This window comes from Pezoporus wallicus, unplaced genomic scaffold (genome assembly GCF_028554395.1).
Source record: "Pezoporus wallicus isolate ANWC-B61680 ecotype Strahan unplaced genomic scaffold, APGP_CSIRO_Pwel_v1 contig_2870, whole genome shotgun sequence".
Taxonomy (NCBI): domain Eukaryota; kingdom Metazoa; phylum Chordata; class Aves; order Psittaciformes; family Psittacidae; genus Pezoporus; species Pezoporus wallicus.
Window position 1 is genome coordinate 424,861 of NW_026636990.1, and position 16,804 is coordinate 441,664.

Here is a 16,804-nt window from a genome sequence, read left to right on the forward strand (position 1 = left end):
GTTAGCTAAATGTACATGTAGGCTCACATGGAGACTGGATAAATGCAAAGGAAATACACCCGCTGAAAGTTAGTTAATTCACATTAAGCCTTTTCTGACTCGGGAAGTCCCCGAGCTGCAAATGGCTGGTAGCAAAATACTGAGGGCAAACCAACAATCTTCACTTGCTCTTATGTTCTTCCTCAGTCATCTGTTTTAACTGCTGCTAGAAACGAGGTAACAAGCTAGATGGACTTCCGCTGTGACCAAGTACTGCTGTGCTTAGGTAGTACTGACTACCAACGACAGTAGCAGCTTTAAAAAAAAAAAAAAAAAATCACTCATATGTTAAAAAGCAGGGTCTTCCAGTATAAATGATTTGTCTGACAAAACAGAAAAAAAGCTTTAATCTGCTCCAGAAGCGTTTCCATAGGCTCTTGAAGCAGTTTTTCCTAAGAAAAGGAAAACTAGGTAGAGTTACAGCCCCACATTTCTAGAGTTACAAAAAGAAAAATTCCACCCAGGAACAAATACAAGCTACAAGCTACCCTTTATGTTGAAACCTAGATTAAAAATTCCATGCAATCCTTACACAAGAAACAGCTAGACTGCAATAATTTTAACGTGATTTTAACCCATTATCCCAGAGAAAAGCTGGTCAATACTAAGGTTTACACTTAGCTGCTCTTTTTCCAGCTTTGGTTCCTAAAATATACCTGGATAAATATTTACACACCTAAAAATCTTATTTGGCATAAAAGTTTAAACTCTGCTCAAAGTGTAGCTCTGATGAGCTTGGATGTCACCCAACACAGAGCTCTGAGTGGAATCTGGAGCTTTTCAGTACACCCGGACAGTGATATTGAAGATACTATTGAAGGGCCACTGTTAGAACTAAAACGCAGTCCCATGAGACTTAGGACACAAAGTGGTTAACTGGTGACACCCAGCTCTCCCCGCTGCCCATGCCCACCACCACTTTTTGCCCCAGCACTGATGTTGTATACTTTCAGGAGCTATTTTGCTCAACCTAGCTCAAAGGAGCTCAAGGAATTTCAGACAAGCCACCACAGGTGGCAAAGACAGTGGGACCACACCTTTTCTCCATAGTAAGCTATTAAGGTGGCTCAGCTGATAGCATGTAAGCACATCTTAAGGATACAGAGTCACTATACACATGAGCCAGTTCAACTGAGCAAGGAGCTGTGGTTGGCGAGCCAGTCTCTCCAGCTCACTGATCTGGGTGTGAAGGGGAGGGAACAACAGTGCCCCATTTCCAGCCAGGTTAGGTGCAGTATGAAAGTGAGTCCCAGCATCAATTCAAACACAAGTGGACCCAGTGTTTTATCATGACCTTCAACTGAAAAGCTCCCTGGGTAACTTATTCTTTTTATTCTGGTTATGCTTTTGGTAAATTCTGGCAGGAACCCATAATATTTTTCTGTGAAAGAACTTAGTATCTGTTGTTACACTTTCACACAGAAGTATTTCCAGTGACTCTGAGAAACAGAAAAATGCTAACTTAATACTATAATTCAAGCTCATTCTGCAAGTAGTAGCTCCCAAAATAGAAAAAGCTTGAGACAGTAATTTAAAATACATTAGTGCTAGTCTTAACTGATATGCTAAGGGAGGAAAAGTTTTTACCTCTCAGACTACAGCATTAAGTCACCCAAGTTCTAAGGTATTCTTTTTTTTGTGCTATAATTGTAGTTGTTTGACCTCAACTGAAAAAAAACTTTTAGTTATTCTTGTCAGAACACCGTTTCTACTGCTTCAGCAGCTTGTCTGAGGGCATTATTTTAAAGTCAAGAAATCCTATAGAATACAGTTTTAGAAGTCTGTATTAAGAGATTGCCCCTCCTCCCTCTTCCCAAACCCCACTGAAATCAAAGGCAATGAAGAAAAATTTAACTTACAACAATTATACTGAAAGGAATAAGTATTCCTGCTAACAATTTATAAGAAATGGTGTCCTCTTTGTATGGATACCGGATGGATTCATCACTACAGAAAACTCCTCTCTGGAAGGGTATACGTCTTGAACTGAGAATTGCAAAAGGCAAGCCAGCTAGCAAAAAGGAATAAAAAAATACATTACAAAAGCAACACAAACTCTAGCAATGATTATACCCCCACATTTCCAAAGAGAAGTGCATCAAGAGCAATGGGCATGCAGCAAGTTAGGAGGTTATGCACTTCCTTTGGCCAATGACTATTGCCTTGTCTTTGTAGCTCCCAGGAAGGATCACTGAATGAAGGAGAGCAGGACAGGGTTCCTCTACCTTGGCATTTGTGGCACATAAAGCATGGAAGCATGCGAAAACCATGACTGAGTAAACAGTTCAGTGACAATCCCCAGCTTGCTCAATCTGCTGCTACTGCCACATTATATTCCCATGAGGAGCAGTTGCCCCTTTATACCTTCTCTGGACAACTTTACAATCAGAAGAGCATAAATCTCATTTTATAAAAGCAGAAAGGGGGTGCTTCTCAGGGAGTGCAAGTGCAGAGGGAGTTTTCAGGAAGATACAGAAAAAAGGAAAGAGTTGCACATGCCTTCAGTCCCCTTGCTTTGCATACACTGGATAGCTCCCCAGAGCAACCTGGTCACTGCACAAGCCCTACAACCTCTGGACACGGAGATTTTATTCCCCTCTCTTCCTCAAAACAGGAAGCCTTTGGCTTATCCTACACACCTAAGATGAAGGCACACAATACTTTGTGCTATTGCACTTCAAAAGACCTGCAACACTAACCAAAACAATCATTTGTATACCCAGCTTAAAATAGCACTAAAGACTAACAGAATCACAATTTAAACCTCTGATCCTCTATCCTTGACATATGTACAACATCTGCACAATCTGTTTTCTGATGTGAAATTCAACTATTTCTAATGAGAAATTCAACTATTTCTGATGAGAAATTCAACTATTTCTGATGAGTACCCTCAGAAAGAAATATCTATGTGGGGGACTAACAGGAATGTTCAACAAAACAGCCCCCTTTAACTTAGGGATATCCAGCTCACTGACATTGAAGTGCTTTAAAGCCCTTGATTTTGTGCTCAAAATTCAGCAGTACTGCACATAAAATGCAAACCCATTTGGAGACACACAATCATACAGGGGAAGACACTCAATCTACCACTATGGCATCAGAAGGATGAAAACCAGCCACATTCTTTCCTGCCAGAGAAAAATGTTGCTGCAGTCACAGTTCTCTTCTCAGGACCTTGGTGTCAGGGTCTAGCCCACCTCTTCCTTTCCATGTATATAGCTAGCCCCAGATAAGTGTGTACAAACAAAAATAAACATAGAAAGGACAGGAGAAAAGAAAGGCAGGTAAAAAATAGAAAAGATACCAAGCAAGCAGTAAGAGAAGCATTATGGAAGAGAAGAGAAACACTAAGTTATGCAGTCAGGATTTAAGAGAACTAAAAAAAAAAAAAAACAACCAAAAACAAACCGGAAAAGACCAGGGGTCCTTTTAACCATCTTCTCCCTTTAACATATACCCATGAAATCCTCCAAACTAATCCTGACTCCAGGGCCCATCACAAATGAGACATACTCTGGTTTCACCAATGACTGGTCTTTTAATTCACACCATATTTAATTCAAACACTACTGATTTTTTAATTCACACCATAAAGTGACTTCTTAAAAGAATACTTCAGCTTAAAAACAGAAGAACAAAACAAACTAAGGTGAAAATTTTCTTCAAGTAACTTGATTTTGCAGTTAACTACATTACACTCATAGTGCTAATGTACTCCAGGTAACCCTGTCACAAAGTCAGTCACAAAGAATCAAGTATCTACTGTACTGTTACAGTAATAAAGTAAAATAGCAGGAAAAAAAAAAAAGGCAGGAAAAAAATATCCACTGTCATTGTGAAGAGAAGTTGTTTCCAGTTCTGTGCCAGCAGGACTACACTAGCTCTGGAAACTGTCCAAGCACACCAACAAAAGCAGAAGGACAGCAGGATGGGCGAACAGCCAAGCCAGAGCCTAGCCAAAACAGTGAACCATTCAGACACCAGCCAGCACAGGGCTCTGGAGCCAGACTCTGCTGTACAGTGCAAAAACACCACCTTTCCTACCAGAAAGGGAAAAAAGAAATCACTCTCTCTTTCTCCTAATAGTAAGCATGGCAGGGTTTATGAAAAACACTGCAGCCCTGACCTCATTTCTGCCCTCCCCTCGCTCGTGTTGGTATTGTGACAGCATGTCATGAAACATCACCAGTTGTTTAGAAGCAGTGTGCAGTAATGATGATGGAAGATGACTTGTCAAAATAATAATTCCATGGTCTGTTTCCAACACCATTTATTCTATAATGTAGGTATGGAATGAAAACTTCATACTTTGCCCTGCACACATACTAACACCAGATTCTATGCCATATGTTTGAGAAAAATTTATTTTTTAAATCTCCAGAACTGGAGAATGAGGCTTACACAAATAACAGTCTCTCAATTTTTTACATGTTTACTTCTTTAGAACAGGCAGTTCAAAGCATCATGGTAAATCAGGTGCTTACAAAATCAAGTTCAGCCTAGAAAAACCTTATCACAGCTTCAGCACACTGCCACAAATACTTGCAATCAAAGGTAGACGGCGTCACTGACATCTCATCACCAGCTCTACATCAACCTTTTAAAGACCTGCTCTATGAATAAAGGTGTCACAGTGGATTCCTCCTCATTTCCTTCTATTCACACTTGAATGTTTCAGCTTTTCAAGGTGGGAGATAAAATTTTCAGAGTGGTGGGGTTATTCAGGTGTTGTGAGGGGCTTTTTTCCTTATGAAATTAGTTGCTGCCAAGTTAGAAATAGAAAGCAACGGCTTGAAATGCATGCTCACTCTTCATCAGTATTGAGATTATGATGTAATTAGTCTGCAATTGAGTGCAACATCCTCCTGTATCAAGATCATGCAAACAAAATACCAAACAACTCAAGTTTTTTGTTTTGCTTTTTAAGTAAGAAACACCTAAACTAAAGTTATTAAAACGCCTTCTCTTCCATAATTTTTTCCATCTCTTTTAACCTATCTGAAGCCAATCCCACTTTGCTAATAAAGAAAGAAAACTTTATCAAGTTTCCTGAGGACATAACCAGCAAAATTCAGGTAGGACAGTATGAGTCTTAACAAGATCCACGTATCTACCTGGTCTGAAGTAGCAATTAATTGGAAGAGCTATGCACTGGAATATAGTACTGCTGAAAAAGCTTATATAGCAAGCTTCATGAAGTTGTTCTTCAGTTTCCCCTGTGTAACTGATTTAAAACGTAATTCCAGCAGTCATTTGTCTAATCGCGGTCCTCAGCACATTTCAGTGCTGAAAGGAGACATGTTCCATGAAAGCATGAGGTGAAAGATTTAAGTTGTTAAAAAAAAGCATTACAGTAAAATTGATCAGATTGACTTAACACTGTTAAACTGAAAACTAAAGTCACAGAACTACATTTGTAATTTACATTTTGCTCAATGCAGTTGTTAGCCTGAAAAAACAGTACTGGCTTTTGATGTCCTTTGGTTAAAGTACTCTCCAATGTCAATACCTACTCCCTCAGAACACACTCCATAAGCAGGTTTAAATTTACTTCTTTTAAACACACATAAATTGGTTTCACTATTAGATGTTGAGAGATAGGACAGAAGGACAGAAGCAGAAGGTAAACCAGAAGGGCAGCAACTCCTACTGTTTCTGGCAAGTAAAGCCGTTTAGAAAAATGTCTTCCAATATACAGGGGGTTTGTTCTGTTTTAAATGAATCAGCAAAGCCTGTTTTTTTAGGGATTTTTTAAAGAAACAACAACAAAAAAAAGAAAAAAAATCAAAAAAAAAACACAACCCAATTTAAAATCCCACAAAAGAATTCTAAAATAAAATCAGGTATTTCAAATATATAGCTTAAATACTTTCTGCAATGCAAGCCTCCCTCAAAGATAATGCAGAGACAAGGTAAAAAAACAAAACAAACAAAGAAGTTTGGCTTTTTCATGAGTACAAGTAGGATAAGCAAGCAGAACTGGCAGCAAGTGATGAAAGGGAAAAACCTCTTACCAGAGAAAGTACAACAGAAGGGCTTCCCTATAGTTTATTGACATGTTACTTTTTCACCTTCAGAGATACCATAATTTCACAAGACAGGAATATGTTTATGCATCACAGTAGTGATTTCTGATTATGAAACATCAGGAGGACTTGATACCACTGAAGACATCAAATGGTATTTGTCTTCAGAATGGTACAATTATCTTTAGTGTCAAGGTCTTTATCTTCCCAGATACAACTGAAGAACAAATTTTACTAGTACTTCAGGAGGTGGTATACTTTGCCAGAAGATTTATCCACATAAAAGTCTTCAGTAGTTTCTCAAAAAAAGTAGCAAAGATTCAACAGCAGATCACTGGGAAAAAGCAATACTGGTACTCATCTGCCACAGTCACATGTTGCCACAGAAAAGCAAAAGAAAGGTCCTGATTTTTCCTCCAAATATCCCTTTTTTCTCCCAAAACATGCTACAACTTCTAAGGGCAGAGTTTGTCCCATTAAAAAAGGAAAATTTGTAAAAATCAGTTGAGCTCAAGTTTCACATGAAAGTACAAGAAACTGGGGAGTTTAAATACTCATTTAAAGTAAGAAGTAAAGATGGGAGGTCATTAAAGGCTCTCTACTGAATACTTCCCATATGAGAATACCAAAAAGCATCCATGATGTATAATTCATCTTCCAAGTCAATTGTAACACAGTGAAGAAATTGGCTAAAGGGAAGATGACAACAGGTATGTGAAGAGGAACTATAGGGTTGGGAAGAGGTTACCAGTAGGGTAATCTCAAGGATAAAGCCAACAGTCTGGTGTTACACAGTTCATATGCCAGCATTATTAATGAATAACTACTAGATATACTGCTGACAGAGCTGTCAATTCTTTGATACAGTGGAAAATCAAGGTCAGCCAGTTCTGCCTGCAAAACTAGCTCTTGAAGACTGAAGGAACAGAGCAGACAGATTTGTGCAGTACTGAGTCTGGAGTCATGCACTTGGAGGTTAAACAATCTGGATGAGCTGGGAGCTTGTCAGTTCAAAATATGAGGGAAAAATCATGTCTGCTTCCTATGGTTGTTATACATCAATATAATAGTGTGACCAGTCTTTAGCCATCTTTTAACCATCTGACAAGAATTTCTTCTCAAATAGTATTCAGTCAGAATTTGCAAACATGTTTGAATTATCTGTCTTAAATGCTGAGACAGACTGCTAAGGTATATTCCTTATTATCTCAGAGCTAGAAAGGTTGGGTTTTGCACAGTTCAACAGAATGTAAGGGCTGTAAGTCAACTAATTGCATAGGCAGTAGATATCAAGGAAAAGAGCAGTGCTGATCCAACAACAACCAAGAAGTAAGGAGCTACAAAGATAGCTGGCAATAAAGATATACATACTGAAAGAGATACACAGGCCTCCAAAACAGTCTTTCAGTCAGAATACAAGAGGTAGAAACACATGTAGTTCAACTGATAAGACTAAATCTTTTAAACAGTCATGGCACATTCATCCAAAAGTCTGGCTTATAGAACCTAATGGATTGGATTTCCATAAACATCCTGTACAACACATGCCTATTTCTTTCCAAGTTTCTAATCGCACCACAGAACTAAAAGCTGATCATGACCACTCTGGTGACAAGAAGGAAAAACCACATATGCCACCCTTGAGTGGTCCTTTCCACTTTCCTCAGGAAGGAAATCACTTGACATTTATCCATGCTGTTATTTCATCAACCAGGTTGCCCTCTTTTGTATTTACTGCCAAGTAGCCCACTTTACTGCCTCACTGCACATACTCTTCTCTAGGGCACTTATGACTACAATGAACAGAGAAGACTCTTGGAGAATTCTACTTGGTACCTCCCTCCATTGTGAAAGCCAAGGAGCACATATGCCTACTGTCCACTTCTCACATTTCAATGAATTATTTATACATTTAAGCATTCTCCATCTAATCTCATGATTATTTAGTTTCTTGATATTTTGGTGAAGTAATCATTTGAATGTACAGATCCGAATACTGGGGTTTTCTTTTATTTGTTTTCTTTAATTCTACCTTTAGCCTGAGTATGCCATCCTCCTGAAGATACCTGAAGGATTGAGAAAAGTACAGCATCAAGTCCATAGACTTAGCAACTCCCTGCAAGTGATTTATTTGAAATGAACTGGAAATCACTGGAGAAGTGATCTGTACACATTCCAAACTATAAGTGGTGCTCCTCAGATCCAAACTGAGCATACCAGAACACCCTCACCATGGATGGGGCAAAAGTGGGGCCAAAGCTGGATGGAGCCAACTGCCCTTTTTCAGCCTCTGTCCCCCACAGCACTGACTGTACAAAGGAATTACTGATCAATTTGACCAGAACGCATCACTTTGCACATTAACTCTTCACATAGCATAAACGCGTTGTTATTACTATGTTGGCTTTAAACAGAGTTTGAACTAACACAAATTAGCAGTTTATTTTTCAGGGTAAGATCAAGTTCAGAGGTGATACAGATCTGTAGGATTACCAAATGAACAGTCAGTATCCAGCAAAACTCATGCCGGATTATGAAGTTCAACAGCATTGCCACAAAAGATTTCCAGTACCATGAAATTAAAACATATGAAAACCCCCATGAAGATAAAACATTACTCCTTTCTAAAAGTTTACCAGGTAAGAGGCAACATCTTGTTCGGAGCATTACAAAATTATTAATACATAACCTGAAAGTTAAAGTTCACTCTAGTGTCAAACAGCAGGATTAATTTCAATTAACTGCAAAGCCATCAGTGGGCCATAAAGCTTTGACACTGCTGCAAACAAAGTGCACATCTGCCACTCGCACAGTCTTTGAATATGTTTTCTTACAGTCCCCTACTTTATCAGTCTCTGCCACAGTAGCTAAACTTGTCCCTCAAGAAACATATGAACTAGCCTGGTAAGTGTTTATGTTGTTAATTAAATAGGTGCTTTCAGTAAGTTTCCATGCAAAATTTATCCCTTTTACAAACAGAGCATAAAAGATTAGTTTCTTTTGCCAGAATCAGTAATTGCCTCTAAAGTACAACTGTGCTAATCTGTAGCAAGGAAAAATTACAGTCTGATCATTGATACACATGGTGGAAGTAGACATCTGTGAAAACATTAAGCCTAATGCCTAATACGTTAAAGCTGGCACAGGAGCAAAAACTACATAGTACCCTTTGGAGAAATCATTATGATACTGAAGTGTTCGCAAAACCAAACTAAGAATGTTTTGGTTTTGTTCTTTGAGGTAGAAGACAACATTACCTGACCAGCTACATATCTTCTGGACGCGTTAAAGGTGGAGAAACTAAGACTTCTACAGGCCCATAACATTCCCTTCAGTCACGTAAGTGCCAAATAGCAGAGCTCATCCCAGAGAAGTGACTTACTTAAAAGTCTGTTTACTACTGAACACTTCCCCTATAAGGAACATAACCTGATAAGGGATTACACTGCCTGTTTTAGTAGTAACAGTTTTGGCAAACCACTTTGTTTCTCAGAAACTCAGTGCAGCACTTCAGACAAGTTAGAAGAACTGAACTCATCCCCTCGCAAATCAGTTCGTCATACAGAAGCTCACCAGTGGGCTGCATCTCTTCAGCCCCTGAAAAGGGCAGCCAGGAGAAGCTTTGGCAGGGAACTACAAAAAAAAAAAAAGACTGCTCAGAGCCTAAAACAGGGAGCAGATGAAAGTCAGCAACTCCTGAGTTGCTCAGTTCTTCTGCTCCTTTGGTGAGAAGGATGTTTCAAAGAGGCCTCCTTTGTTCTGTGCTTCTTCTCCCAGCCACACCTACCCTTAAATCTAACAGAAGCTGTATGAGCATCAGTGAAGGCACTGATTGTAAGAAGATGACCGAGGAAAACTGATTTGGAGGTGAAGTCACCAGAAAAGACCAGCTGAATAGAACACATGCAAATAGGTACACTTGGACCTCATCGTAACAGGAAGACACTGACATTAATTTGTCATTTACAATTGGAAGAGCTAATCTTATGCAGACAGGTAAAGACCAGAAATGCCAGACCAAGTACATCTTCTAAGAGGTTATTTAAAAATATCCATAGAGTTACAATGTACATATACTGCCCCTAACTAGTTACAGCTTTTAGATTATTCAAAATTACTTTCTAAACATCTCTAAAAAAAGATCTGGAAATGCTGAATTATTGGAAAGATCTTCTGGGATTCTTGAAAGGTCAGTCATCATGGACATATGCTTCTCCGGACACTAGCCTAGCCTAGACATCTAAAGAGATTCATTTTTCCAGAGCACTAACAAGACTTGTTTGACCCCAAGTCTCAAAAAATTCCAGTACAAAAATTGTGCTTCTTACCCAGACACAGAAAACAAATCGAAAAATTGGAAAGTATGAAGTGCCAGTATGAAATGGTACTTGGAAAAGAATAAACATGAGGTTTTTTACACAGACATTTTATTTCCTGATAAAAGGTGGCAATGGGAACAGAAAGAGTTCAGACCTATAAATGGAACTGTCAATTCTAAGAACATTCTTTTATTTTTAAGAAGATCCTCGAGACTAATATATCTTGTAAATCTTCATAAAATGTTCTTAAGACAGTCAGCCTAGTTTCTTTTATGCACAACACAATTTCTTAACAATTAAATATCTATGCTTTACTCATTACTGCAGGTTTTGATGTTTGGTTTTGCTTTGGGTTGCTTTATTGTTTCTTTTTTTCTTCCCTTTGAAGTAGTTTTATATTCCACTATGGGCCTACCTCAACAACTGAGCCAGGTAAGACCTTCTATTATTATACAGCAAGACATTCAGGCCATTTCTTACTGCCTTCTGAAAACAAGCTGTTAGCGCAGCAAGGGGCATACACATAATATTATTTCAAGCATTTCTGCTTATACCTTCTAAGGCTTAGGGGCTAAGGACTAACTAACTGGATCAGCAATACCTGCATATTGTTGAATGCTAAGGTGAAGGGCTATAACCACTCTATTAAATTAGCCATTCACTTTTTTCCCCTCCAAGTTGCTGATATGATTCCTTTTGCTTCCCTTAGCTTTGCACCATGAGTTGTTCTTTCTATTTTGTGATGTGATATAAAGCTGAGGTACAAGTACTTTAGAACAAGTATCCTGTTCAAAGTAGTTTTTGATTAGGGAAGAAAAGTTTGCATGAAGTGCAAGTTATCAACTCTTACACCAAATTTTCACCATCAATTCATTCATTGAAAAGTCTGTTCCTTTCAGAAAAGTGTCATGTCAGGATAATATTTTTTAATAGATGTGGGATAATTAGTGTTACTGCCCAAGAAGTTTTTATGAGCCATCTGTGTCCCTGCTGAGGATATTGACTCTGGAAGGTATGGTAAATTAGCTGTAAGTCAGACGTTTCTCCACTGCTTTAAAGCCAAAAAGAAAAAAAAAAAAAGAACGCACTCCCAACTTCTTCATATTTAAAAAAGGAAGAGAAAACAGATTATGCAACTAAAACTGAAATGCCTCTTTAGAAGTACAAAATTGCAGAGCTGTAATTGCTAGTTCACCTGTGCATGTATCAATTAAGGTACACATGCATCCTACTGCAAAAGATACTTTCTTGAAGTTGTGCTTAAGATTTATGTCAGTACATGTTAAAAAAGTCAGACTATTTTCCTTAACAGAAAAACTATGATATTATAGATAACATTAAATATAGACTGTTACATCTACCTTATATTTACTGCACAGGACTAATACAAGCTTCAATAAATAAGCATTTAAGGGGAAAATGAGTAATACATGTAAAGGTTCCACAGATTTCTGTTTCCTCTTTTTTAAATTACTACTTCCATCCTTAATCCAATTTCATGTATGTTTCTTACTGATTAATTTAGCATAAACATTTACTAGAAACCTAGAGATCATGACCATCTCCCAGTACAGTTTGGTCAACCACTGCAGGCAGAAACAAGATCTAGTTTAAAGTTCAAGGCTATTTTGAACAGTTGAATTTTGGTTTCCCTATACCTGCTCAAACCTTACTAAAAACTGGAATACAGTCAGGCTAAAAATATTGTTAGAAAAAAACTGAGAAGTTGTTCTTTGTAAAAATCATGTGATCTTGAAAACACAGTCTCTTTTCTAGAAGCAACTGGATTTTCAGCCTCTCTCAGTTTGAAGGGTTTAAAGAGTCATAAAAAAAAAAACCAAAAAACAAAAAACCCACTCAGTCTTATTAAGACTTATTTCTGTAGAAAATATGTGGAGACAGAGACAACAGCCACTAGTTCTGTGTGTTCCACTACAGTGGAAGATTTAAACATCACAAGTGTTTAAGTTCTCAGACTAACCTGTGCTGAACATGGGATGTACTTATTCCACAGCATTTTAGAAGCCTGTACTATTTTTTTTCTCCAACGATAAAAGCTTAGACTATCTAATAAAGTTCAAATCCTCATCTGTATTTTTCCTTCTTGTAAAACAAATGTTATTAGCGATACTAGCAGTTGGAGATTCATTTCAGATTTTCTGTGAAAACAGAAAGTAGCAGTGGCACCTTTCACATGCGAATCACTAAACATATATAAAATTTAGCCTCTATAGAATGTCTTCAACTTATAGTCACAGTGGTGAATTCTTGGAAGGCATACATTTTATTCCCATCACCAAAAGCTACCTATATATTAGCTACTTACAGAGAAAATGGGCAGGGTGAACCCCACTGTGTAGAGGACAGTGGATGTGATGGTACTGTCATGGAACGGATACTTGATGCTGTCATCATTACAGAAAAAGCCTCTTTGATACGGTTTTATTTTGGCCAAGTTTAGAACACCAAGGGGCAAGCCAGCTGTTGGGGGAAGGAAAACAAAAAAACAAAAACAAGAAATACACGTGGTTAAAAAAAAAAAAAACAAAACCAACAATTTTTAAACATGCATGGAGGAAGCTACCAAACATGCAAAAATTAGATTTCCTCAGTATCATGCAATGCACACACTTACCAAATCCTGTTTACAGAGATTTATCTCTCCTAGAAGGACTGAGGCTGCCCACCAGATACAGAAGTTATCAGAGTGTAGAGTTCAAGGTGAGCAAGGTGAGTTGCCACACACTGAACCAATATTATGCTTAAGAAAAGCATCTGCTACCTACATGACTGAATAGCTGAGGGCAGGCTGCCTTTTGTGCCCTTCCCTTTGCCATTGACAGACAACATGACCTTGTGTCTTAATTGCCAGGCTTGTTCTACACACTATAACCAGGCTGGTGTTTACAGAGGCCACCGTGAAAATACAGATTTTGCTGTAGTTACGGAAGAGATTTCATGCAATTAGGTTTCATGCAGGTAAGGGGAACAAGAGAACTACAGAGACACCTGTGGAAAACATGGACACTTTAAAAGGACTGCATCTCAAAGTAACAAGATTAAGACTTTAAGGGTTGCATTTATACAGCTTTTGAAAACTTTGGAAAGTGTCTGAGTGAAAATCACCAAGTTATTAACATGGAAACTGAGATTTGAGTACAAATGCAAACGACAGCTCTCTGAACTTAAGACTTTGTGACATATTACCCATTCCCTCTCTTACAAATTCACTTCACTATACCGGTAATCACAACAACAAAGCCATCAAGACCTCCAACAACCACATTCAGGTCTGACTTATTTCTGACAATAAGAATCAGCTAGGGAATAGACATTTGCAGAAGCAATGACCCCAGGAAACGCAAGTTTTATCATTTGGTCCCTTGAGCATGAATAGATCAATAGCTAGGCAATGGATAAGTAAGGCAATACTGTATTTTGGTCTAAAACCAAGTAAAAAAGGGCAAACAAAACTTTTTTCCCCAACATCCATGCCATATACAATTCCACACATAGGCACTCTATATGCAGGTTAGATGGTAAGTACAATTAGTGAAGCAGAAAAGACTACTCATGATACAAGCTGCTGTACTGAAAACAAAACAAATATTTCAAGGAAGTTCACACAAGAGAGATTGCTTTGATCTCTGGTGAACTTGTTAAGACAACTATCAGGTAAGTCACTTAAAAGGGTATTAAATAGTTTACTCTTGTATCCATTAGAAGAGAAGACATCAAGGGTGAAACTGTAGGAACAAAGGGATAAATCCTGGCCTCCTCTCTGGGCTGCTATTTGCAGTGCAAAAGCTCATGAAGTGCATACTGAAACCGTGTATGAGTTTGGTAACACCCCAGCTCCTAGTCCCTCTTCCAAGAAAATCGCTATGGTCATAGAAGGCAGTCTGGCTGGAATTTACAGCCTCCTATGGAGCAAAGATGAAATTTTTCCACAAAGCATGTGAACTCCTAAGGACTGTCCACACTTAGCCTTAACAACTGGGGATGCTGATGCAGCACAGCACTTCAGCAGATGCTTACCATCCTGTAGAGAAAAAACAGAACAAGAACACAAACAGCGTTAAGCTTGTTCAAATTTAAGCACAAAGCTTTTCATGAAGTAGGATGCCACCTTCAAATCAACTGGATCTCAAAGATTGCTCTCCTTCCTCTGCTTTAATGACTGAGAAAAAAGATAGAACTTGACAGAATGCAGATGGCAGAAACAGCCAAAACAGAACTGCAGCCCTTCACATATGAAAGGGGCCACACCAAAGAACTTTGAAAGTTCAGTCAGATCAAAGGACACATGTCTGGAGCCAATTTTTAGCTCCACTCAAGGACATGGCAAGATGCCACTAACAAGTCAGAGCCCATGTTTCCCGTTTTTGTTCTATTGCATACCCAGTGTTAGGATGATGGAGTGGCAAAGCCATTACTTATTTAATAGAATCCTATCTTCTCAAACAGGTCACCAGATTTTCACTTGCGGAAATATTACATCCTTGTGGTTAATTTAAGCAGTAGCTTGTGTTTTGCAGAAGTTGACTACTTAACAGACATAAATACCTGTATTCCCAGAAAAGCTCAATACCAAGCTCACTAAAACTCAATACCAAGCATCTTGCTGTTTCATTTAATTACATTTTCAGCTTTCCAGATCAACCTTTTATTTTCTAATCAATATTGCTCAGTTTTCACAAAAAGATTTTGAGGTGATTTGCTTGGTTTTGTTTCTGGGCTTAATTTCATTAGCATGGGATATTTCATTTTCACCAGCAGCTGAAATATACAACTGTTTGGACTGGAGGGGACCTTAAAGCTCATCTGTTTCAACCCCTTGCCATGGGCAGGGACACCTTCTGCTAGACTAGGTTGCTCAAAGCCCCATTCAACCTGGCCTTGAACACTGCCAGGGATGAGGCAGCCACAGCTTCTCTGGGCAACCTGGGCCAGCACTTCACCACCCTCACAGGGAAGAATTCTTCCCAATATCTAATCTAAATTTACCCTCTTTCCATTTAAAGCCATTCCCCCTTGTCTTGTCACTACATGTCCTTGTAAAAAGCCCCTCTCCAGATTTCTTTTGGAAGACTGATGTAGGATCTCCCTGGAGCCCTCTTCTCTAGGCTGAACAAGCCCAGCTCTCTCAGCCTGTCTCCATAGGAGAGGTGCTCCAGCCTTCTGATCATCTTCGTGGCCTCCTCTGGACTTGCTCAAGCAGGTCCACATCCTTATGTTGGCAAACCCAGAGCTGAACATAGTGCTGCAGGTGAGGGGTCACAAGAGCAGATAGAGGGAAAGAATCACCTCCCTCCACCTGCTGGTCTCACAGGTCATGGGTCATGCATTTGGTTTTTATTTTCAAGGAAGATTTCTTTAGGGACAGGAAGAGAGCTATTACATGAGTGTACATGAAAAAGAACAGTGAGTGTTTTAAACCTACTAGCAAAAAAAAAAAAACAGGTGTTTTTTTTTTTGTTGTTGTGTAACTGCAAGCAGGAGAGACTCGCTCTGCAACCAGGTTTAGACAGGGGAAGGGGGAAGAGGAAAAGCAGCACAGAGGACAGCTTCACTGAAGTGAATGCAAAATTCATTTTATAGTTCACAGAAAAATAATACAAGAAATTAGAAGGTGACTACACATCTTACACTCACTGCCCATTTCCATTTTTTTACATTACTGTTAGAACTCCCAGTGCAATCTAAACAATGCACTGCTTTCCAGCACTGAAGTAAAAGACCAAAATGGCGTTTAGTTGACAGTTAACCTACCCTAAACAACTACTAGCATTTTTACTACTGCTTAGTTTACAGGGAGAGAAGACAACACTTAGTACATTGTAATCGAAAGGTGCTGAAGATTTCACCATAACAGGGGAAAAAAAATCAAATAAAATACACTAATGTCCGTAACCAGCCAGTATTGCCATCACAGGTGCCAAGCATCTCCATGACCTTTAAGCAGGCAGACTCTACAGTGAACCTCTAAAGAATGCATGCATATTCCGTTTCATTAACTTCTACAAACTGGAGGAAAGGCTGACCAAGATCTACTGAAAGATTACGGGCTAAAAGGCAATCTTGTAGATCAACTTTCATGCCTTGTCCTCTTCAAGATGCACCTCCTCTTCATTTTTACCTCGCCAGCACCAGCAGTAATCTCCGAGAGTGCTCTTCTCGTCCAGGTAACTTTATACCTTCAAGGACTGGAATGCATCACTTGTTTTTCATATCCTCTAAAGCATGAACTTCAGCTCTAAGAAAATGTTTTCCTTGAAGTGCCCCATGCTCTGGACTCAGAATTAGCGTTGTCTATATTCTGTTAAAAGCTGTCTAGTTGATCTCATCATAAACTAGTGACCTGGGCTGTTTTCCAAGATGGCAGCAAGAAACAGATGGCACTCCTCTGATCTGGTT

The 16,804-nt window shown here is 38.8% G+C and overlaps 1 protein-coding gene across 2 annotated transcripts in view; it reads right to left on the reverse strand.

Moving 5' to 3' along the window:
* Positions 1 to 16,804, reverse strand: part of PLPP1 (phospholipid phosphatase 1) — a 59,264-nt gene that overhangs the window by 28,939 nt on the left and 13,521 nt on the right. The window contains exon 2 of one of the 2 annotated variants that reach the window (XM_057402645.1): positions 1,899 to 2,050. In XM_057402645.1, coding sequence (XP_057258628.1) covers positions 1,899 to 2,050 — 152 coding nt within the window. Of the gene's footprint in view, positions 1 to 1,898; positions 2,051 to 12,713; positions 12,869 to 16,804 lie in introns of both variants that reach the window. The other variant, XM_057402644.1, reaches the window with a different exon arrangement.